Source organism: Dipodomys merriami, unplaced genomic scaffold (genome assembly GCF_024711535.1).
Source record: "Dipodomys merriami isolate MVZ:Mamm:240054 unplaced genomic scaffold, mDipMer1.0.p SCAF_8, whole genome shotgun sequence".
Lineage (NCBI taxonomy): Eukaryota > Metazoa > Chordata > Mammalia > Rodentia > Heteromyidae > Dipodomys > Dipodomys merriami.
Genome location: NW_027206401.1, coordinates 30,814,760 through 30,838,312, shown reverse-complemented (window position 1 = coordinate 30,838,312; position 23,553 = coordinate 30,814,760). Strand labels below are relative to the sequence as shown.

Sequence of the window (23,553 nt, the reverse complement as noted above, 5' to 3'; positions counted from 1 at the left end):
CAATGAACTGCAGCAAGTATTTAGATAATAAACCATAAACACAATGTGAGAGTCAGAGGAATGGAGGTGGCCTTGTGCTCACACCAAGGACAGCAGAGAAACCCCCACCTACAAAAAAAATAAAAGGCAAGCCCGGCGCTGGTGGCTCACGCCTGTAATCCTAGCTACTCAGGAAGCTGAGATCTGAGGATCGCGGTTCAAAGCCAGCCCAGGCAGGAGAGACCGTGAGACTCCTATCTCCAATAAACCACCAGAAAACCGGAAGTGGCGCTGTAGCTCAAGTGGTAGAGTGCTGGCCTTGAGCTGAAGAGCTGAGGGACAGCGCCCAGGCCCAGAGTTCAAGCCCCACGACCGACAAAATAAATAAAATAAATAAAATAAATAAATAAATAAATAAAAGGCAAAAACAAAAGAGGCACTAGTGGCTCACCTTGTAATCCTAGTTGTTCAGGAGCCTGAGATCTGAGGATTACAATTCAAAGACAACCTGGGCAGGAAAGTCCATGAGACTCTTAGCTTAACTCCTAAAAGCTATAAGTGAGCTGGACTCCAAGGCCACACACCTGTAATCCTAGCTATTTAAGAGGTTGAGAGCACTGTTTGAAGCCAGCCCAGGCAGGAAAGTTCATGAAATTCGCATCTCCAATTATGCTCCCAAAAGCTGGAAATTAAAGTGTAAACAAATTACAACAGTGGTACTAACTAGACACTATGTTGAAAATGAACTATGTAACTTGTGGGTGGGGATGAGAGAAAATAATTAGGAGAGAGCAAGGGAAGGGGTGGGAAGGGGTGATAGTGTCTAAAAAGAAACGTACTCTTAGCCAGGTGTCGGTGGCTCATGCCTGTAATCCTAGCTACTCAGGAGGCTGAGATCAGAGGATCTCGGTTCAAAGCCAGCCCGGGCAGAAAAGTCTGTGAGACTCATCTCCAGTAAACCACCAGAAAACCAGAAGTGGCACAGTGGCTCAAGGTACTCGCCTTGAGCTGAAGAGCTGAGGGACAATGCCCAGGCCCAGAGTTCAAGCCCCACAACTGACAAAAAAAAAAAAAAAGAAAGAAAGAAAGAAAAGAAATGTACTCTTTACCTTTGTACATCACCTTTATAATAACAATAAAAACATTTTTTTTAAAAAGTCGGAAGTGGAGGTGTAGTGAAAGTTGTAGAACTCTAGCCTTGAATGAAAAAGCTTAGAAACAGTGTCCCAACCCTATATTTAAGCCAAGGATTGTTACTCCATTAAAAGCAAAAACAAAAACAAAAACATCCTTTTCAGTGAGTTCTTTCATCTTGATGGCCATCTATCAGTAGTCCAATTCCTTCACATGTGAAGTATCATAAATCACAACTCATCATGCGTATGCTCAAGAGCCAGGAACCAAGGATCTGAGAGTGGTTGAATCTTGATGTGCCAAGGATGAGTCTCCAAGAAAAACTTTTCAGAATGAAATTCAGGTATGACAACATATGAAATACCTTTCATTACTTAGGAAGAAAATTTTTAAGATAGGGACTCCCTGTGCTTTCCTGAAGATCATCTTTAGCCTCCTGAGTTCTGGAATTAAAGGTATATACCACTATACCTAGGTAAAATATTTTTTATAACCTTAAAATCTTCTGGCACAGAAATTGACAGAGTAAATAAATAATTTTGAGTTGATTAAAAATCTGTAATTTTTTTTATCTTTTTTCTTGAAGTCTACCTTATAATTCTGAAATTCAAAGTTATTTATTTACCATGTTGGGTATTGCACCAAGTGCCTTGGGCATGTTTGGCAAGTGTTATACCACCGAGCTATACCCCAGCCTAAGTTTCAAGGCTATATAAATTGGCATCTAAGTTTCCATTGGTTTTGGTTTATAGTTCCTCTAAAAATTTTTACTAAATCTTGATCTTAAGCAGTATTCCTTTAAGGAGGTGTGTGTGTGTGTGTGTGTGTGTGTGTGTGTGTGTGTGTGTGTGTGTGTGTGTGTGTGTGTGTGTGTGTGTGTGTGTGTGTGTGTGTGTGTGTGTGTGTGTGTGTGTGTGTGTGTGTGTGTGTGTGTGTGTGTGTGTGTGTGTGTGTGTGTGTGTATCTGTATCTACAGAGAAGTATTTTAAACAGAAAGGGAAAAACAGCAAGTCTCTACATTTTTTTTTGTTAGAGAGAATGTTTTTAAAATTAGATTAGGGTTTTTCAAACTATCAGCTAACTCTTCCTTCTCAGCTCTTTATCTACTCCTTGGTGGCTGTTAAATAACCTTCATTCTATAAACTTTATAATTGTATTTAATGTCTTAATAACTCCATGTGTCATTATCAACCAACACTTTGGAAACCCATTTTAATGAAATGGAATGATTAGCTGTTCATAAAACAAACAAAACCAGCCACCCATGCCTCCCAGATCCCTATTAGGCCAAAGGTCTACTCTCTACCTCGTCAGCTACTAAGGCAGCAGTGGGTACTTACAGACAAGTTTAGTCACAAGAAAAAACAGTCTTCATGTTTTTTGAGGTGTTAGTCCTAAACAATGTTTGCAGACAAATTTTTTTTTCCTCCTCTAGCATGTCTTGGAGATGTTGCAAGATATAGTTTATCAGACTTAACAAACCGAAGTTAAATTTTGAGGTTAATTTAATCTGTGACTATCTGAAATACTATAAAGTCTTATGTCAGTATTTTGGACTTAAGGTTCTATTTTATGCATCTAAATTTCTGAAATGAATTTTCTCCCACCTTTAGTGGGAGAAATGGCATATAGTAGTTTCTAAGGAATATCTCATTGTTTAATTTATTTATTTTTTTCCTTTTTAAAGCAAAAGTGGAGCTGGAGCTTTTAAAAAGAAGGAAAAAACAAACCAAGCACATTCCATTCAGATTCCTGTTAATCCAACTTTGAAGTCAAAGGGTAGTGTAAAGTTTTGATTTGCAACAAATTCTGAGATTATCCATTAACCACTCTAGCAGGCTTTCTTCTCCCTTTCAAACAGACTTCTGTTTTTTTTAAAGGGGCCAGACTCTTTTCTTTGAACTTGAAGCATAATGTTCTTCTAGAATAACCTAGAATGGATGGATATATTGTTAGAAAATACACCAGATGGGAAGCCAGAGGCTCACATTGCTAATCTGATGTGAAGAGATGTGAGCAGTAGTAATCTTACCAGAAAATAGGAAGTTGAAGGAATTGGCTTGAATTCCATACAGGCCCTCTCCCCCACAAAGAATTTATTATCCTCAAGAAGAAAATGAGTGTGCATGCCTACCTGTCATTCCCGCTCTTTGCAGTCTGGCGATGTGTATTTCAGGAGGGAAAGGCAGAAGATGGATAACCAAGAAATCAAAATCACAATGCTGGCTACCTATGGCTCAAGCCTGTACTTCTAGCTACTCAGTAGGCTGGGATCTGAGGATCTAGATTCAAAACCAGCTATTATTTCCAATTAACCAGCAAAAAACAAGAAATGGAGGTGTGACTCAAATGGTTGAGTGCCAGCCTTCAGCTAAAAAGCTAACTAAAAGCTTCAGGCCTAAATTCAAGCCCCAATGCTGTCACTCCACCCTTCCTCCTGCTCCTCCCCTCAAAAAAAATTACAAACTAGGAAAAATGATGTGTATGACCTGGGTGCCAGTGGCTCATGCCTGTAATCCTAGCTACTCAGGAGGCTGAGCTCTGAGGTTCATGTTTTTTTTTTTCTTTGGGTCCGGTTGTGGAGCCTGAACTCTGGGCCTGGGCACTGTCCCTCAGCTCTTCAGCTCAAGGCTAGCGCTCTACCACTTGAGCCACAGTGCCACTTCCGGCTTTTTTTTTTCTTTTTGCTTATGTGGTGCTAAGGAATCGAACCCAGGGCCTCAGGCATGCCAAGGCAAGCGCTCTACCACTGAGCCACCTTCCCAGCCCCATGAGGTTCATGTTTTGAAGCCAGCCTGGCAGGAAAGTCAATGAGACTCCAATAATTAAAAAAAAAAAAAAGCCAGAACTAGTGCTGTGGCTCAAGTGGTAGAGTGCTAGCCTTGAGCACAAACAGGCTCAGGGTCAGTACCCAGGCCTTGAGTTCAAGCCCCAGGACTGGCAAAAATAAAAAAATAAAATAAAAACATAGTGCGTCATCAAAATCTTATCTTTCAAAGGTATAGTTAACTACAACAGTGAATAGTTAAAATTGTGAAATTTTTGTTGTTTTTGTTGTTCATCTTTTTACCCAGTTCCACAGGTAGAACTTTTTTTTTTCTTTTTTTACTCTCAGTTTACAGTGTTCCATTGGACCTGTTTTTGCTCTGCTTTCCTGGCCTTGTGATGTTGCCTTTATTAGCATTTTGTACTCAGTCACCTATCACTTCAAGTCCACTGTCAGAAATCAAGTTCCTTTTGTTTTAAGATTCCATTTGTTCTTCTTTAACTACTACTCCCCCGAAGACAGAGTCTAACTTATACACACTGATGTATAATCATGTTCCTTATTTAATAAATTATATAAATATTATATAAATGATCTTAAGCAAAACGCACTCATATCCTTAAGTGCCCATGGTGTCATGTCTAAAAAACACAGCCTTAGACAAAAGTATATCAGGGAATTATTGGGACTTTTAAGTTCATGGTGTTTTTGTTTACAGATGTGTGCCACCGTTGGTTTTCATTGTGCCACTGGGATGTGCTATGGCTACTCATTTAAACTCCTTCACAGTTGATTCTTGTCTCTCAGAACTTGATTACTCTGCTAATGGTTTCTCAGTGAAAGTACCTTATCTGATGTCCCCAAATGTCTTGCACTAGGGAAGAATACTGGAAAGGAGAGAAGTTAGCAGAGAGGCCATTTCAGTGAGCTGTTTGTTACCATAGCTGTTGCACCTGACTTTTCCCAAATGGGATCCATCTCTGGGCTCTAGTGAGGGGAGAGGAACTTAAGCTTCACTTGGATGATCAGAAACATCTCATCTATGGAGATGTGCACCATCCTTTACTTGAATTGGAGATGGTTAGAGGAAGGGGAAACTGGACTGGGTTGCTTTTCCTTCTTTAAGCTATAGATCAAGAGTGAACATATATTGGTTATCTGTTTGGATAACAAAACAATAAAATGTTTCACACAATCTAAAAATTGGCAGTTATGTGGTCAGCAAAAGCCATTGTTCCTTGGAAGATGGAAACGTATTTGAGAAGCAAATGGTAGTTAAGTCAGCAACTTTGTTAATTCCCAGAGGTGTACAGCCCTGAATTAAACATGTTTGAGACTATAAATAAAAGACATTGGTTTTCTTGTTCTTGTGCATTCAAACAAATACTGTTAAGATGAAGTTAATTTTATCTATTTATGCTGAAGATTAAACAGTAACTCCTGGATGTCAAGCACAACACTCTATCCTTTGTTTTCAATAAAGTTAAATTTAAACCACTGATTTAAATATGATAATATCTCCTGAATAGGTAGTGAAATTCATGCTTTGCATTGGTTTAAAAAATAAGGTTAAGCCGGGCGCTGGTGGCTCACGCCTGTAATCCTAGCTACTCAGGAGGCTGAGATCTGAGGATCTCTGTTCAAAGCCAGCCCGGTCAGGAGAGACCATGAGACTCCTATCTCCAATAAATCACCAGAAAACCAGAAGTGGCGCTGTAGCTCAAGTGGTAGAGCGCTCGCCTTGAGCTGAAGAGCTGAGGGACAGCGCCCAGGCCCAGAGTTCAAGCCCCACGACCAACAACAACAACAAAAAATAATAATAAGGTTAAATGTGAATATCTGTTTAACATTTTCATATCTATGTATATCCAGTTTTGCCCAAAGTTGCACTTTTTGCTAAGCAAAGGGCATAGTGGCTTCCAGAGGGTGAGGGAATGGGCAAAAACTTATGCAACATACTGCAGCAGCCATGGGAGATACAGACCACCAGTGGAGCCCACCAGACTTCCTGAGTACTGTTGGCTGTCTCCGTCAAGAAGGACCTCAAGTATCCATAGGTTCAGCATCTGCAAAGTTGGCTTCTCTATCTCTCAGATGTCCTCACTTGTTGACCCAAAAAACTTTTAATTTGCAGAGTTTTAGTGATGGATAGAGAGGGAGTATTGGAAGTTGAAGTTCTTCCTTTAAGTGACAACAATAATGAAATTGGATTAATGTCCTTTATAGTTGAAGAGCTAAATATACACATTAGCATAATTTGAACTTAGTAATTTACCCTCTTTCAAATGATCTCAGATATTTGCCTTATTATTTCTTTTAAAGATTTCAAAGTAGAATAGGAGATGAGAAAAAAAAAAAACACTTAAGAGCAGCCAGGTACTAGTGGCTCACACCTGTAATCCTACCTACTCAGGAAGCTGACATCTGAAGATCAAAGTTTGGAGCCAGTCCAGGTGGACAAATTTAAGGGACTTTAAGTCCCCAATTAACTACCAAAAAGTCAGAAGTGGAGCTGAGGCTCAAATGATAGAGTGCTACCCTTGAGCAGATAAGCTAAGCAAAAGTCCAAGGACCTAACTTCAAGCTTTCAAGAAAGGAGAAGAGAGAAAAGAGGAAGTAGAAAAAGAAGAAAGGAGGAAGAGGAAGAAATAGAAGAGGAAGAAGGAGGAGGAGGAGAGGAAGAAGAAATAGCAACTTGGCAGAGAAGTGTACTTAGATTAATCAAAAGAATAGAAATTTAGTCTCTCTTGTAAATACTAAAGAATATCTCTTTAAAAGTTAGAATAGGATCTGGAGATGTAGCTTAGTGGTATAGCACTTACTTTTCATGTGGGAGGCTGTGGGTTTGATCCTGAGCTGGGGGTAGGGTGTGGAAGATAGATATAGATAGATACAGAGATAGAGAAAGAGAAAAATCCCTTTGGTGCTTCCTTTAATGGATTGATAAATTATAGTCCAAATTCAATGTTTCAAGTAATCATAATAATGTTATACCCGCCTTAGATCAGGTCATTTACTCCAGAACAGATCTCCTTATCTGTCAACTAAAAAAAAAAAAAAACTAGGTCACCTTTATCTTTCTTATTTTTGTAGCTGCAAGTGAATTTCTTTAAGAAACATGACTCAGAAGAAGAGAGAAAAAAAGGAGGGGAGAAAAGAATGCATGTAAATAAGCCACGTAAATAAGTAAAAAGAAATAAGTGAAATTAGTTTTGAGAACATAGTTCACCTAGCTACATAGCTGAAGAATAACAGGGAATCAATATTCAATTGTTGGGCTCTTACGTATGTTTTACCCCACTTCTAATTCTTCTGTGTGTTTTGTATTTGTAACACATCTCTGGACTAGGCACATTTCAATGCTCAGTTGGCACCCAGTGAGCCTGGTGTGCTTACAAAGGCAAGTGATGGTGAGATGAGAGCACAAAGCAGAGGCTTTGTCAGACAGGAGTTTAAGAGTAACCTGAAGGTTTATGAACCAAATGAAGATAGTAAGAAGAGACTTTGAAACCAACTAGTGATTTTGGGAACATACATTAAAGGGAGATACTTGGGAATGGGGCTTAAGTAAGAAATTGTTAGAAGATTATTATAGCCATGCGTCGGTGGCTCACGCCTGTAATCCTAGCTACTCAGGAGGCTGAGATCTGAGGATTGCGGTTCAGAACCAGCCCGGGCAGGAAAGTCTGTGAGACGCTTATCTCCAATAAGCCACTCAGAATACCAGAAGTGGCACTGTGGGTCAAGTGGTAGGGCTCTAGCCTTGAGCTGAAAAGCTAAGGGACAGCGCCCAGGCCCAGAGTTCAAGCCCCACAACCGACAAAAATTAAAAACAAGCAAGAAGATTCTTACAGTGAACTAAAATACCCTGGTGCACATGGGCTAAAGGAAGTAGGTGTAAAAATTTCACCAGGTAAAATCATTGAGATTTGGTGGTGACTAACGGATTTTAAAGAAGCTGGAGTAATCTGGATGGTTGCTGGGTTTCTACCCAGGGTTGATGGGCCACTTAAAAGTAGTAACTGGAAGGTGGAAAGTGAGGGATGGTGAATTCAGCACAGGGCTTTATTGACTCTGAGTTCTTGGAAACAAGCAGATGAGTAATGTCTACTTTTACATGGAAGAACTTACTTAAGAGAATGTGCAGTAAGAAGCTAGTAAGGCTGGGTAGGAACATGTAATACTGAAGGTGCCAATGATAACTTAAGGCAATAGCAAGAAGTTAAAAAAGAAAAGGGCAGAAAAGGCAGCAGACGCGTAGAGCAGTAAGAACATATTAGCATGTTTAAGCAATACTAGGAATAAACCTGTCCTACTGGACCAGATGGGATTAGGGCTGAGATCAAAGCTGGGCTAATGAAGTTTTACAGATATGTTTTATTTGGCTTTTGTAGGGCTAGATCACACAGTGTTCCAAATTGAAGTTAGGTGCCAATATTTTCAAGCAAAATCCAGACTTCTGACTTTTTTTTTTTTTTTAGTACAAGGGGCCTAGACAGTAGAATTGGCAAGATTAATAGTAATACTCAACTGGTGTATGTTTTTTTCTTTCCAGTGAATGTTTTACTTCTACATATTATTTCCCAGAGTCCTGTAAACATTTGAATTTTCAATTCTTGAAAATTCTGTAGTGAAGTACAAAGATAGATTAGTAACAGATTATAGAGAGTTTTGAATGCCAAATAGAGTCTAAAATGTAGGCAATAGGCTACCATTAAGGAAGAGACTGATATGATTAGAGCTGCATTTACAAAGACTTTTCTGTACCAGTATGAAAAAAGAATGGTTACCAGTTTTGAAAAGGAAGACAGAAATGAGATGGTAGCATACACTAATAGACTTCAAAGTGAAAGCAGGAAAGAAAAAAAAATGAAAACAAGTGAGGCCCAGTATGGGTGGTACATGCTTATTGTAATCCCAGTACTTAAGAGGCTGAGACAGTAGGATGATGAGTTCAAGGCTAGTGCTAGCCACATAGCAAGACCCTGTCTCAAAAAAACAAAGCTAAATAGAAGTATCGTAAGTAAGAATATGTCATCTAGAGAGCCATTGAGCTTGGTGGGCAATGGAAAACCTAAATTAGTGTTTGATATGAGAGACAAGGAATGCCAGGGTCCTCACAGGAAAGTCAAATGATGCTTAGGCTGTCATTATAGTCTATGTTCTAAGAAGACTATAAGTGGAAGGAAAAGTTATTTTTTCTTTCTCTCTCTTACCTCCACTTCCAGAACGAATGATTCCAAAAGGTCCTCTTTTAAAAGGAAGGCTAAAATGAAAGACTGGTCATTCAGCTGTGTGGGGGCACTCTTCTAAATAATAATTATAAAAGTATTATTTTAATTTCTACAGTTATTTTCAAATTTATAATTTTATAATATTTATTATTTAGAAAAATGCTGAAGATTAAATACATACATACTAGTAAACACTCTGCCACTTGACTATATCCCCACCTCCTAAGTTGTTTATGTAGACATTTTTCTTGATCCTCACGACCACTTCTAAAATAGACACTTTCGCTATTTCCATTTTGTCCATGAGGAAATTCGAATTCTACAGGTCAGGAACTCACCCAAAGTCACAGGATTCATAGACTGCTTGTACGTAAGCAGTCTGATTTTCCAGAGGCTTAAATCTTTTAACCAGTATGTGAAACTGCTCCTGTTCTAGCGTTGTGTGAGTAGGCAACTAGGGAAGCTTATGCTTTCATCCTGGATGCTCTGCTGTGACTTATTTCAGAGGTGTCAGTTTGGTTCAGATCCCCTAGAAGAGATAAAACTTCAGAAGTATAGCCGGGCGCCGGTGGCTCACGCCTGTAATCCTAGCTACTCAAGAGGCTGAGATCTGAAGATCACGGTTCAAAGCCAGCCCGGGCAGGAGAGACCGTGAGACTCCTATCTCCAATAAACCACTAGAAAACTGGAAGTGGTGCTGTAGCTCAAGTGGTAGAGCGCTCGCCTTGAGCTGAAGAGCTGAGGGACAGCGCCCAGGCCCAGAGTTCAAGCCCCACGACCGCCAAAAAAACAAAAAACAAAACAAAAAAAAACTTCAGAAGTGACCTTTCAACTGTCTTTAAGGGAGCAGACAATTTGCTGACTCCTTGGTAACTTTTAGAGAACTCAGGTCTGTGGTGTATCCAAAAATCTCATCTTTCTTTGGTGTATAGCTGAATGTTAGCTTGTAAAGTATATTTTGGTAACCATTTACTGGAAAAAAAAATGCTTGTAAGAACTCATTTATTTTAATGAAAGCTAAATCATGTTAGTTTTCCCTCATATGGTCTCCTAAAAATTTATTACAGAACAGCTGTTACAAATATTCTAAATTGGAAGGGTAGCTATCCATAATATTGTAGAGAACTAAACACTTTGGAGTCAAAGCTTCAAACTTGTCAAGTTTTCTGATTATATTTAATGTGGCTCCTTTCTCTTTGGTGGACAGATGAAACATGTGAATGAAAGATTTCAAGATGAAAAGAATAAGGAGGTGGTTCTCATGTGCATTGGCATCACTTCAGGAGTTGGACGGCTTCTCTTTGGCCGCATTGCAGATTACGTGCCTGGTGTGAAGAAGGTTTATCTACAGGTACTCCCTCACACTTTCCTTGCCTAACAATGTACTTCTATGCTTGACTTCTTTCCTAGAACATGATTTCTACAGGCAGTTAGTTATCAGCTTAAGTTTTTAACATAAGGCGCTAAGAACCAACCATCTTCTTTGTTTTGTTAGGGAACTCCACCAAACCAAGATGTTTTTGCTCATTACTTTTTCTAAGACGAAGTCTTTGTTTTGAGCATAGTTCTTAGAGTCACATGAAATCTGGTGCCTTTGGTAACATCTTGGGAAATGTGTGTGTGTGTGTGTGTGTGTGTGTGTGTGTGTATGTGTGAGTGTGTGTGTAACAGAGAGAAAGAGGGAGAGAAAAGGGACATAGGGACAGAAGGACAGAGAACGGGGCAGAGAGATTTTTGAGTTACCTTACTGTAAATTTGCCTGCTGGGTGTTATGTAGTGTGTGTAAACAAACATTAATTCCAAGATCATTATTGACACTCAGTCAACAGGTAGTTTGCCAGACATTGTGCAAAATGCTGCAGAGTTAAAGGAAACTGATCCTCAGTGAGTAGCTAAAGATCTCCTGGGAAGATATATAAAGCAGTGTTGAAGTAAAGTATTGCAGTACATTATGCCAATCTAGCATACTCATGCTCATGCCCTGGGAAAATCTGAATTACTAGTGAAGGACTGAGCAATATTAAGAGGGAAATAGTTGTTACAGAGCTCAGGATATAGCTCAATAACAGAGTATTTGACTAGCCTGCACAAGGCTGTGGGTTTGACTCCAACACCATGTGTGAGCACGTGTGAGTGTGTGCATGCACACACACACACACAGAGGCATACAAACACACATATAAGAGTAGTTAGGTAAATATGGATGAATGTATGGATGGATGAATAGATGTATGTGTGTATGGATGGATAAATGGAGAGATGGACTTCCAAGTAGAAGAATCTACATGTGCAAAGATGTGGCATGTGATTGTCTGAGAAACTGAATGTTTGAATTGGATAGAGTAGTAGATGGTTCAGACAGAGAAATGGCTAGGTTGGGAGGAGCTTTTATGTGCATAAAAGAGAATGAACTTTATTCTGCGAGGAGCCATAGGAGGATTTTTAAGCAAGGGACTAATGTGAGTTGTATTTTGTAATGATCAGTGTAGTAACTGTGAGGGACAGAATGGAGTAGAAGATGGGGCAAGAATTCAGATGGTGGGTCTGGGAAGGTGGCTCAGTGGTAGAGCACTTGCCTTGCATGCATGAGGCCCTGGATTCCATTCCCCAGCACCACATAGGCAAAAAGAAAAAAACCGGAAGTGGCACTGTGGCTCAAGTGGTAGAGCACTAGCCTTGAGCTAAAGAGCTGAAGGACAGCGCCCAGGCCCAGAGTTCAGGCTCCACGACAGGACTCCCCCAAAAAAAAGAAAAAGAAAAGAATTCAGATGGTGACAAAAAGATACATGTTGATAATCCCTTTTATGTAAAATGTCCAGAAGACAGGTTGTTGGGGGGTGGGGGGGACAAGGCTGGGGGAAAGAAGGGAAGGGTAATTTCCAGTATGTATAGAGTTTCTTTGGGGCTAATGAAAATATTCTTAAACTAGTGATGGTTGTACAACTTTGTAAATATACTAAAAACCACTAAATAGTACACTTAAAATGTATGAGTACTAGGATATTGAATTTTTAAAAAAGCAATTATTTTGGCCGGGTGCTGGTTGCTCACACCTGTAATCCTAGCTGATCAGGAGGCTGAGATCTGAGGATCCCTGCTCAAAGCCAGCCCAGGTAGGAAAAGCCATGAGACTCTTACCTCTGTTTAACCACTAGAAACCCAGAAATAGCACTGTGGCTCTAAGTGATAGAGCACTAGCCTTGAGCAAAATAGCTCAGGGATAGCACCCAGGTCCTCAGTTCAAGCTCTATGACTGACAACCCCGTCCTCCCCCCAAAGCTATTATTAAAATAAACAAGAGTGGAGGCCCAGAGACCAGAGACTGGTTGGAGACTGTTTAAGAGCCTCAGCTGGAAAGCAAGGGCAGAGACATAGATCAAATGGAGTAAACTACAGATAGAGAGATTGAATTACTGTAAATCACTTGTGAATGAAACCACTTAATCTGAGATTTGTGGCTTGAGTAAGAAGAGTAGATGGTTTGAATATTTTGTGAGATCAGTAACTCACTAAATCTGGATAGTTTGATGAATTAATTTTTGTTAATTTAATTTTTTGTTAATTTTTGTTAAGTGTGTGGTGCCTGTGAAAAAGTGGAATTTGAAGCTCATGAATAGATCTGGGTCTGGATAAGAAACCTGTGGGACTTTGACATTCATCAGCTGGATGGAGTAAGGGAAGGATGCAGCAAAGAGTCTCGGAGTGGCCAGCTTTCTTTCAGTGCTCTGTACAGGCCCTGAGTACTTCTAGGGGCAAGAGTGGTCAGGCTATCAGTAGCTAATGACTAGAGAGGCTTTATGGGATTTAGCCAAAGAGAAGCACCAGTGCCTCACAGAGAGGAGTTTCAGTGTAGTGGCAAGAAGATGGGTTAAGATTAGTTGAATAATGGAAATATCTCATTCCAAAAGATTGGTTATGGAAAAGAAAGGAAAGGAGAGCCAAAAGGGAAACTTGGGATTTCTGACTGAAGCATAAGTAGTCATAATTGAACAGTGCTTTGAAAAAGAGGTGACATTTAAAAAAAAGAGGTGACAGGAAAATGATTGGAAAAGATATATGTTCCAGACAAATAACTTCCATTAAGTAGCATGGGTAATAGCTATTATTTATTGAGCATTTTCATATGCCAGATCCTAAAGTAAGTGCTTTCCAGATTTTATCTCATTAGTCATTGCTCAAGCCCTTATAGCGAAGTTTTATCCTTATTTCTACTTACAGCTTTGAACAATGAGGAACAGAGAGACTATCTCACTATGGATATCTATGTGTATGTAGGCCCAGTAAGCAGTCAAAGGAAGGAGGTTGGGCACATAGCTAGGAGGAAATTTGTTGTGCTAAGATTGAATCCGAGGCCTCAGACATTTGTGCATTATTTTAAAAAATGTATTTATTATATGAGGATCAGTCTTCACTTTATGAATACCTCATTGTAGGTATCCCCAACATTTAGCTGACTATTAGTCTAGTTCTCAAGTGTTGAGGGAACCCTCTAATGGACATTTGTTGTATTACAGACTTTCTAAAAGTTGTGAGCACCTTTTGCTCTACATATCACCCAGACCAAGGTTAGATGATAAACAGAATAAATGTGGTCCCTGAGGTCCTTGGGCAGGGCTAGGACAGGACAGGCCTGAATGTACCGGGAACTAAGATAGAAAGAGTGGCAGGAAAGAAGATTAGAAAGCTAGAAGGGGTCAGTTGTGAGTATAGTTGGCCTTTGTTGGAGAATGTGTTAGTGTGCACAATTCTCTATTTGAAGTTTTTTTGTTTTGTTTTGTTGTTGGTTGTGGGGCTTGAACTCTGGGCCTGGGTGCTGTCCCTCAGCTCTTCAGCTCAAGGCTAGCACACTACCACTTAAGCCACAGTGCCACTTCTGTCCTTTTCTGTTTATGTGGTGCTGAGGAATCAAACCCAGGGCCTCATGCCTTCGAGGCAAGCAATCTCCCACTGAGCCACCTTCCTAGCCCCAATAGATTCCAGGTCCCCCCCTCTTTTTTTGTCAGTCATGTGGTTTGAACTCTGGACCTGGGTGCTGTCCCTGAGCTATTCAGCTCAAAGCTAGCACTCTACCACTTGAGCCATAGCACCACATCCAATTTTTGAGTGGTTAATTGCCGATAAGAGTCTCCCAGGGACTTTTCTGCCTGGGCTGGCTTTGAACCATGATCCTTAGATCTCAGCCTCCTGAGTAGCTAGGCTTACAGGCATGAGCCACTGGCGCCCAGCTAGTTGGAAGTTTTTAAAAATGTGTTTATGAGTTAAATTTGTATTTAGGAAAACTGAAAAAACATTCTTATTTTGTTTTTGCTTTTGTTCTCTTGCTGCACTGGGGCTTGAATTCAGGGCTTTGTAACTTGCTAAGTATGCACACTACCACTCTGAGCCCTCATTCCAGCCATTTTTGCTCTAATAATTTTTCAGATAGGGCCTCTCATTTTTGCTTGGGTTTGCCTGGACTAAGAATCTCCTAGTTATATACCACAGACTCATATATAGTTATATACCTACATACTCATCTTGTTGAGATGGTGATCTCACTAACTCTTGCCTCTCTTTGAACCACAATCCTTCTGATCTTTGCCTCCTAAGAGGCACCTGACTGGGCCTAAGAATACTGACTTTTATACCACCTTTCTATGTAAACTTCCTTGTTCAGTTTAAGTAGAGCAGCTCCGTGTTGCCCAATTTTGTCTCATTCCATTTTAATATTTTACATTTTCCTAAATCTATACCTTGGGATGGGGGGGGGCCTAGATTTTACAAACTGTTTTGAAATAGTGTCCAAATTTTTAACAATTCCCTAGTCTGGATCAGAGACTCCATAGTCTCATCTAGACCAACACTGGGGTAAACATGCCAAGTGCCAACTCCTCCTGTAGGCAGAAACCATATACATATGTGCTTAGGGAAAGTTGGACAATCTCCCTGTGAAACACTTCCAAAGGACCATAACCTGTGCCTCAGGAGCCAGCTACTGTGTGACCTGAACATTTCTGTTTAGTTTCTGAGGGACTGGCGGGACTTTGCTGCCAGCTGCTTACTGCCTTGGGTGCCTAGCAACAGGTTCTAAAAGTGCTGAAGCTTTACATTGAATAAACCTATTAACAGCAACCCTTGAAACTAACCGTCTAATTGTGTGTCTGCCTCCAAAAATGTCTTCTGCTTATTCATGCTCTTCTCATGTGATATTTAGATCCCTGAGCAAAACTTGAACTGAACATTTCTCCAAGAATGCTCTTTTTATGACAGAAATATGTAGAGTTTTAGCAAAAAATGTTCTTGCACTTAAGAACATGAACTAACTCTAGGAGGACTAATTCTCCAAGAGCCTATCATATTATGACAAAAAATATTCCCTTGAATAGTTTTTAAAAAGGAAAAGAAATATGAGTACCTAGACTGTAATCATTTTATTAAATGTTAATATCAGAGTCTAGAAGAGAACTGGGGCTGGGGTGGGGGGAGCTCTGAATCCCTTATGTAAATGTAAGTAGAGCTGCTATGTTTAAGGGAAGAAAAAAGATTGCATGTAATGCTGATGTATTCATCTTTCAACCTGGTCCCAGTATTTACAGATCAATATTTGATGTATGAATCAATATTTACTTTGGGAAATGATGAGGAAGCACTGAACCTCCTATATGGTCAGTTTGATCAACCTTGGCAGGCAATCTTTGTGGAATAGTAGTTATTCATCAAAAGCAGGTATGTTTTTCCAGCTTGGAGACATTTTAAGAAGTAAAATATGCTGGAAAAAAGTGGTAAGAATGCTAAATTTAGGTAAATGAAGCTAGTTTATTTTCTGAGCAATGGTTAAAGGGCAAATGTGTACCTTTCCATAATTTTGTCTAGTCATGGGGATTGTGGCCAGGGCCTTGTGCCTGCTAGGCAAACACTGGACCCGATATAAACTTATTTGTCAAGGAAAAAAATTATTTTAAAGAAACAGGATTTTAAGTTGTTAGGGGTTTACTTAGAACCAGCTCTTAAGCTGCTGAGGCAGGATGCTTGGCTATCTAGTTAAAGCCTGTGTCAAAAGAAACCAATCCAGGAGCCAACACTAGTGGCTGCTGACTGTAGACCTACTTACTAAGGAGGCTGAGAACAGAATCGTGGTGTGAGGCCAGCTGGGACAGAAGAGTCTGTGAGACATCTTTCTCAAGCTATAGCTGGGCCCAGTGGTACACATCTGTCATCCTAGCTTTATTGGAGGCTAAGAACAGGAGGACTGTGATTTGAGGACAGCCTGGACAGAAAAGTTCATGAAACATCATAATGGAAGAATCTCAGCTACAATGGAAAGCCTAAAATAGGTGGGTTACTATCTAGTCATGCAATTTGTCAGGAAGCAAAACCAACTCTCATAATTAGTAAGTACAATAAAGAGATGGAGGCCTAGCTCAGCAATAGAGCATCTGCCCAGCAAGCAAAGGGTCTTGAGTACCCTAGTACTATTTACAAAACAAGCCAGTTACTGAATGGCTTACACCTATAATCCTAGCTACTCAAAAGGTTAAGAGGAGGATAGTGGGCTGAAGCTAGCCCAGTAAGAATAGTCTGAGTTTCCATCTCCAATTAACCAGCAAAAAGCTGGGAGCTGTGGCTTAAGTGGTAGAGTTCTATCCATGAACAAGCAAGCTGAATGGAAATGGAAAACTCTGGTCTTAGCTACTTAAGAGGCTGAGATCTAAGGATCAAAGCCAGTCCCAGCAGGAAAGTCCATGAGACTCTTACCTCCAATTAACCACCCCCAAACTGGAAGTGGCACTGGGGCTCAAAGTGGTAGAGCACTAGCTTTGAGCAAAAGAGCTCAAGGACAGCACCCACGCTTCCTGGGTTTAAACCCCATGACTGATAGGAGAGACAGAGAGACAAAGAGAGAGACAGAGACAAAGACAAAGAAGGAGGGAGAAGAAAGCAAGGAAGCTAGCATGAAATACAAAGCTAATATTTATTGATTATTTTACTTTATTGTAAAGCTGCTGTACAGAGGGGTTACAGTTACATGAGTAAGGCAATGAGTACATTACTTGTCAATCATTATTATCCCCTCCCGTGTTTTCTTGATCCACTCATCTGCTGAAGGGCATCTGGGTTGGTTCCATATCTTAGCTATGGTGAATAATGCTGTGATAACCATAGTTGTGCTGGTAGCTTTGGCTATGTCCTTTGCCATGTAGAAGCTCTACAGTTTCATGCAATTCCATTTTTCCAACCTTTCTTTGATTTGTTGTGTTTATGGGTCTTTATTAAGAAAATTTCAGCCTCTCCCAAGGAGACCTAGAATTTCTCCTATTCCTTCTTTTTTTTTGAAACATGTAATGATTTTATTTATTTTTTTATTTATTTTATTTTATTTTATTTTTATTGTGAAAATACTGTACAGAGGGGTTACAATTACATGGGCAAGATAGTGCAAATCCTCCTTTGTTTACCCTTCCCATCCCTTCCCATCCTCCCTCCCCCACCACCCAATCCTCCCCCCCCCCCCCGCAAGTTGTAAAGTTTGTTTTTGACATGACAACTTGTACTTCTCATTGTTACAACAGGTCTACCTGTATCCTTATTTAAACGACTTGTTTTTCCCCTTCCCCTCCACAAATTATACCGACATCAAATACAGTGAAAGCATGGGTTATACTGTGGGGGAGGGGCATACAAAGCAACAAAGAAATAATCTTATAATTGCATTAGAAACAAATGCATGAAAGAAAAAAAAAACATTTAAAATACATATCTTAGGGTTCATTTTCCTAACATCACCTTATCTGGCCTTTTCTGCTTGACTCATTCCTATTCCTTCTTGTAATGTTTTCAGGGTGTCTGCTTTTACTTCGAGGTCTTTGATTCTGGTGCAGGGTGATATGTAAGGATCTAGCTTTAGTTTTCTACAGATGTTTAACCAATTTTGCCAGCACCATTTACTGAAGAGGCTGTCTTCCATTCTGATTTTTTGGGTCCTTTATCGAAGATTAGGAGCTTCGGTTCTAGTCCACAGGTCTTCAGGTCTGTTCTTGTGCCAGTACCAACCAAGCTTATATTTAAAGTAACCAATTTAGATCTCTTTTTTTTTTTTGCAGGGGGGCGGGGGTCCAGTCCTGGGGCCTGAACTCTTGGCCTGGGCGCTGTCCCTCAGCTCTTCAGCTCAAGGCTAGTGCTCTACCACTTGAGCCACAGCGCCACTTCCGGTTTTTTTCTTTTTGCTTATGTGGTGCTGAGGAATCGAACCCAGGGCCTCAGGCATGCAAAGCAAGCGCTCTACCACTGAGCCACCTTCCCAGTCCGAGGAATGGGATATATCTTTCAAGAGCATGTTTCTCACTTTGGTGTCTGTGGTCCACTGTGTGTGAAAGCTACCCCAGACTCCCACTCTGAATCTTCAAGAGTCCTCAGAGGTGTGTGTAGGGTGTCCGTCTCAATGCTTACTACCAATACCAAGCTAGCGTGGTATTTCACAGATGTGCCCATGGATCCTAGGAAGAACAGAGGAGATAAAGCAACAATCCAGATGGAGCTCTGTTTGATGTATCTCCTCCCCAGACCCACTGTCACTGTCCAGGAGCAGTTCTACCTGCTCTCTGCTGCTGCTCATGTGAACCATAGGTTCCACCCAGGATAGTACCATCTTATATGCTTTGAGTGCATTACTTAACTTTCTAGTGTCACTTCATCTTTAAGATGGGAATAACTTTAATACATAAAGTTGTAAGGATCACCAGTGATATAATCCATCTAAAGTAACTAGGATAATGCACTTAATAAATACTAAATGAGAGTTGCTATTATATACGTATTTTCTTAAAATCTGACGCTCTTAAAAACATTTTTCTGCCGGGCGCTAGTGGCTCACACCTTAATCCTAGCTACTTAGGAGGCTGAGATCTGAGGATCACCATTCAAAGCCAGCTGGGGCAGGAAAAGTCTGTGAGACTCTTATTTCCAATAAGCCACTCAGAAAACCGGAAGTGGTGCTGTGGCTCAAGTAGTAGAGCGCTAGCCTTGAGCTGAAGAGCTGAGGGACAGTGCCCAGGCCCAGAGTTCAAGCCTCGTGACTGCCAAAATAAATAAATAAGTAAATTTCTCCTTATTAGTAAATTATAATTTTAATTAATTCTGTCCCTAAAATGTTATTGAATTGTCTATTTTCTTTTTTATGCCTACCATACTTTCAATAAACATCTAGAACATTTCACTTATACTTATTTAAATGTCCATTTCTAGATAATCCAAGGAGAGGTACCAGGCCTCATTCATTGTTGAAATATGTAACACATACCAGAGAGCTTACCAAAGGCAGACAAAAATCTGGTGTTTATTGTATTAACTACTCTAACACCAGGATAGAAGGGTCAGTGGCTTGAAATAAATATTCTGACTCTCAGACATATTTGTCTGAGGTGCTCAGACATATTTGTAGTATTTGCTTGCCAAGAGCAGAGTTGACATGTGCTTGTCTGTCCTAGGTCCTCTCCTTTTTCTTCATTGGTCTGATGTCCATGATGATTCCCCTGTGCAGTGTCTTCGGGGCCCTCATCGCTGTCTGTCTCATCATGGGGCTTTTCGATGGATGCTTCATTTCTATCATGGCCCCCATTGCCTTTGAATTAGTTGGTGCTCAGGATGTCTCCCAAGCTATTGGATTTCTGCTGGGATTCATGTCTATACCTATGACCGTGGGCCCACCCATTGCAGGTAACTATGACTCTTCAATAATTGTTCTAGAGCATTTTCTACTTCATGTCCTAGGCCTCACTTATATGTAAAACATTACTACTGGCTCTTTGATTTGTGTGTGTGTGTGTGTGTGTGTGTGTGTGTGTGTGTGTGTGTGTGTTTGTTCATCCGTCTTCTCCTTCTGTGTTTAATAAGACAGAGTAGAAACAACTGCTTATTGGTGGATGAATCGAAAACAAAGTGTGCTATCTATACAGTGGAATATTAGTCAGTCATAGACAGGAATGAAATACTGCAGTGGAACATGCTACAAGGTGCTTACACCTCAAGACCATTATGCTAAGTGGAAAGGACAAATATAAAAGGTCCCATATTGTGTTTCTGTTTATATAAAGTATCTTGGATTGGTACATTCACTGAGGCAGAAAAGATTGGTGATTGCCAGGGGCTAGGGAGAAGGAGAACTGGTGAGGAACTATTAACAGAGTTTCTTTTTAGGATAGTAAAATTATTTTGGAACTAGGTAGATGTAATGATTTACAGCCTTGTAAATTTACTAAATACCCTAGTCGTTTTTCTAAACATGAATTTCACTTTTCGTCTTTAGAAATCATCTGAGTCAAGTTGGGTACTTGTGGTTCATGCCTGTGGTTCAAAGCCAGCCTAGGCAGGAAAGTCTGTAAGACTCTTATCTCCAGTTAACTACCCCAAAACCACAAGTGGAGCTGTGACTCAAAGTGGTAGAGCACTAGCCTTGAGTAAAAGAGCCTAGGGGCAGAGCCCAGGCCCTGAGTTCAAGCCTCATTATTACCAAAAAATAAACAAATATATTCTGAGTGATAATGTAAAGATGTCTCATGTTCTGTGTTTTTGAGGTACCAGTGTGAGTTATGAATATTCAACATAATTAGGACAAAACTTAAATTTCATACTGTTACTGTGTCAGACACAAGGACCTTTGTGAAAATTCATTTAAATTTATTTTTCAGTCTGGAACTACTCTCCCATCATGAATCAAGCAAGCAGAGGTCATGAGCTGACCTTTGAGGCGTTTCAAGAAAGCCTATGCTTAGATGCAGATATTTCTCCAAGTTATAATGGTATAAAAATCCAGAGGCTTATACTTAATGACATCATTAAAGATAGGATTTTAAAATGTCTTCTTTATATCAGAAAAGGTTTGTGTTTCAGATCTGTTTCTTTAAAAAACACATTTGAAATCTGAGCTGTTTGAACCAGTTCTGCTGAGGTAAAGTTATGAGCTGGGCCTGGGCCATCAATGTGACTCATCTAAGAGCCAAACTTGTTCTCTCTTGGTGACAACATTTTCCTTTCTTAGGGTTACTTCGTGACAAGCTGGGCTCCTATGACGTGGCATTCTACCTTGCTGGAGTTCCTCCTCTTATCGGAGGGGCTATACTTTGTCTTATCCCATGGATCCATAGTAAGAAGCAGAGAGAAATCAATAAAACCACTACAGGAGAAAAGATGGAGAAAATGTTAGAGAACCAGAACTCTCTCCTATCAAGCTCACCTGGAATCTTCAAGAAAGAATCTGACTCTATTATTTAAAAGTATTATATACCTCCACCACACTGGACTTGCTTTTGAATTTTAAGCAAGTTTTCCTTTTATATGAATTGCAAATTACATATTTTTAATTACATCCTTGGAATAGCACAATAATTGTGAAATGGAACCTGCATTTTACAAGAACCATTTCTGCCACCAAATATCTGTCTGACATTTCTAGGAGTCTGAGGGAGGAGACTGTTACAGGAACACATGTCTGAAAATCAAATATTGTCAACATTTGAAGCTATCTCAGTAAAAAGCAACTTTGGAAACTGTGAAAGCAATTTAGTTTGTATTTTTTTTAAATACCTCGAGCTATATTGAAGGGGTTTCAGTTTGGTTTGGATTTTTGTTGTTGTTTTTGGTACCTTTAGTTCTAGTGTTTTAACTACTTCTGAATTTTGGAAACTCTTTGCAAAATTTATCTGGATTCCAGATAACAGATCTATCTAAGCTTCAAGTCTGCTGTTAAGTAATTTAAGCTTGAAATGAGGAGGTTCTGACTTGCTCCAGTGTCCAGGGACTTTCTGGGAGCAGATGCTAACCATGTACTAAGACTCTATGTGTGAGATGGAAAGGACCCTCATCACAAGGCAGAGCAATTCAGAAACCAGGCGTGTCTTCATTTATGTTTGTTCCCTTTGGATTTGCAGTGTGCTCGCCTCAAGTAGTCAGAAGCATCCCTCGTTTATTGATTTGTGTAAACAATAAAGTAAAATAGAATGCATGAACTATATCCTGGAAATTTTAACTTAGAAATGCTCTGATTTCTAGGTTTATTAGCATTGGTATTTAAATAGTCTTATTGAGCATAAGTTGCTGTCATACACACAAATCGTGTCGTACACACAAATGGTGAGGCAAAACCCTTTCTATTTATGAAGAAAATATCTTTCTGCTAGAAACAATTGTTAAAGTGATTTATGAAGTTAATGGGCCTTAAAAGGTTAAAAAATTTATAAAAAGAAACAATTTTTACATTTCCAGATTTGTGTAGCAAAAAAAATTGCATTCAAAGGTGTACTCATGCATCATTTCAGCAGGTGATTTTGTTGTGTGAACATCATAGTTTAGTTACACTACCATGGCTACAACATCACTATGTGCTGTAACCATATGGGACCAGCAGGGTATAAACATCCCTTTGTTGAAATGTCCATGTGTGGTGCATGACTGTACTCCTCCTTGTGTTCTTTGTTGACATTCCTGTTATATTTTGTGTACAGATTGTGGTAAGAAAGTGATTACTTCTGAGGACCTGAATTTAAAACCAAAGTGTTTCCATGATCTTTTATAAAAGGAGGAACTCTTTCCTGTATCTTTAAAATTATTCTTCTTTTTCTTCTTCTTCTTCTTCCTCTTCCTCCTCCTCCTCTTCTTCTTTCTTCTCTCTCTCTCTCTCTCTTTTTTTTTTTTTTTTGTCAGTCATGGAGCCTGAACTCTGGGCCTGGGTGCTGTCCCTTAGCTCTTCAGCTCAAGGCTAGTACTCTACCACTTGACCCACAGCGCCACTTCCGACCTTTTCTGCTTATATGGTGCCAAGGAATTGAACCCAGAGCCTCATACATGCAAGGCAAGCACTCTACCACTGGGCCACCTTCCCAGCCCCTTAAAATTATTCTTTAGATACTTAGAATAATATGTAAAATATATTTAAATCCTAAGTATAGATATGTACTAAATCTTACTTTAATGTAGTTTCCTAAAGCACTTCCAGAATCCATCAATTTCTAAATGATCTGTTCGAGAAGATTCCTTCTTTTTTGTTTTATTAATATACTTTAGTGTTATTATAGAGGTTTTATAGAGGGATTGCAATTACACGAGTCAGGTAATGAGTACATTTCCTTTCATACGGTGTCTTCTGTTCCCTGATTCTCTCCCCATTTCCTATTTTTACTGTCTTGTACTATATCTTTTATCATCATTAAAAGGCACTGCTGCAATTTTCCAGCTAGCTAAGGATGGGACTATCTGGACCATATGTATTTGCTGTTGTGGGTTTGGAAGGGCTTCATGGAGGTGAGGCTGTCAACTGAGAGCTGGAAAATCCCGTGACTTTTTCCTTTCAGAACAGCTCTCTGATCTGACTTTTGAAGGTTTACAATATAAATGCTAAATATACAATATGTTTTTAACCAAATTTTAAATAATTTTGATTGGTGTGTTTTTGGTTTTGCTTTGATTTCT

The 23,553-nt window shown here is 39.8% G+C and overlaps 1 protein-coding gene across 4 annotated transcripts in view; it reads left to right on the top strand.

Annotated features, from left to right (window-relative positions):
* The window catches only part of Slc16a10 (solute carrier family 16 member 10), a 105,085-nt gene extending 82,991 nt beyond the window's left edge, over nt 1–22,094 (top strand). The window contains exons 4-6 of one of the 4 annotated variants that reach the window (XM_070010620.1): nt 10,322–10,465; nt 19,578–19,806; nt 21,128–22,094. In XM_070010620.1, coding sequence (XP_069866721.1) covers nt 10,322–10,465; nt 19,578–19,806; nt 21,128–21,360 — 606 coding nt within the window. In that variant the 3' untranslated portion in view covers nt 21,361–22,094. Of the gene's footprint in view, nt 1–1,277; nt 1,943–10,321; nt 10,466–19,577; nt 19,807–21,127 lie in introns of those variants that run through there. The other 3 variants (XR_011369377.1, XM_070010621.1, XM_070010622.1) reach the window with 3 other exon arrangements.
* The last annotated feature ends 1,459 nt before the right edge of the window (nt 22,095–23,553 follow it).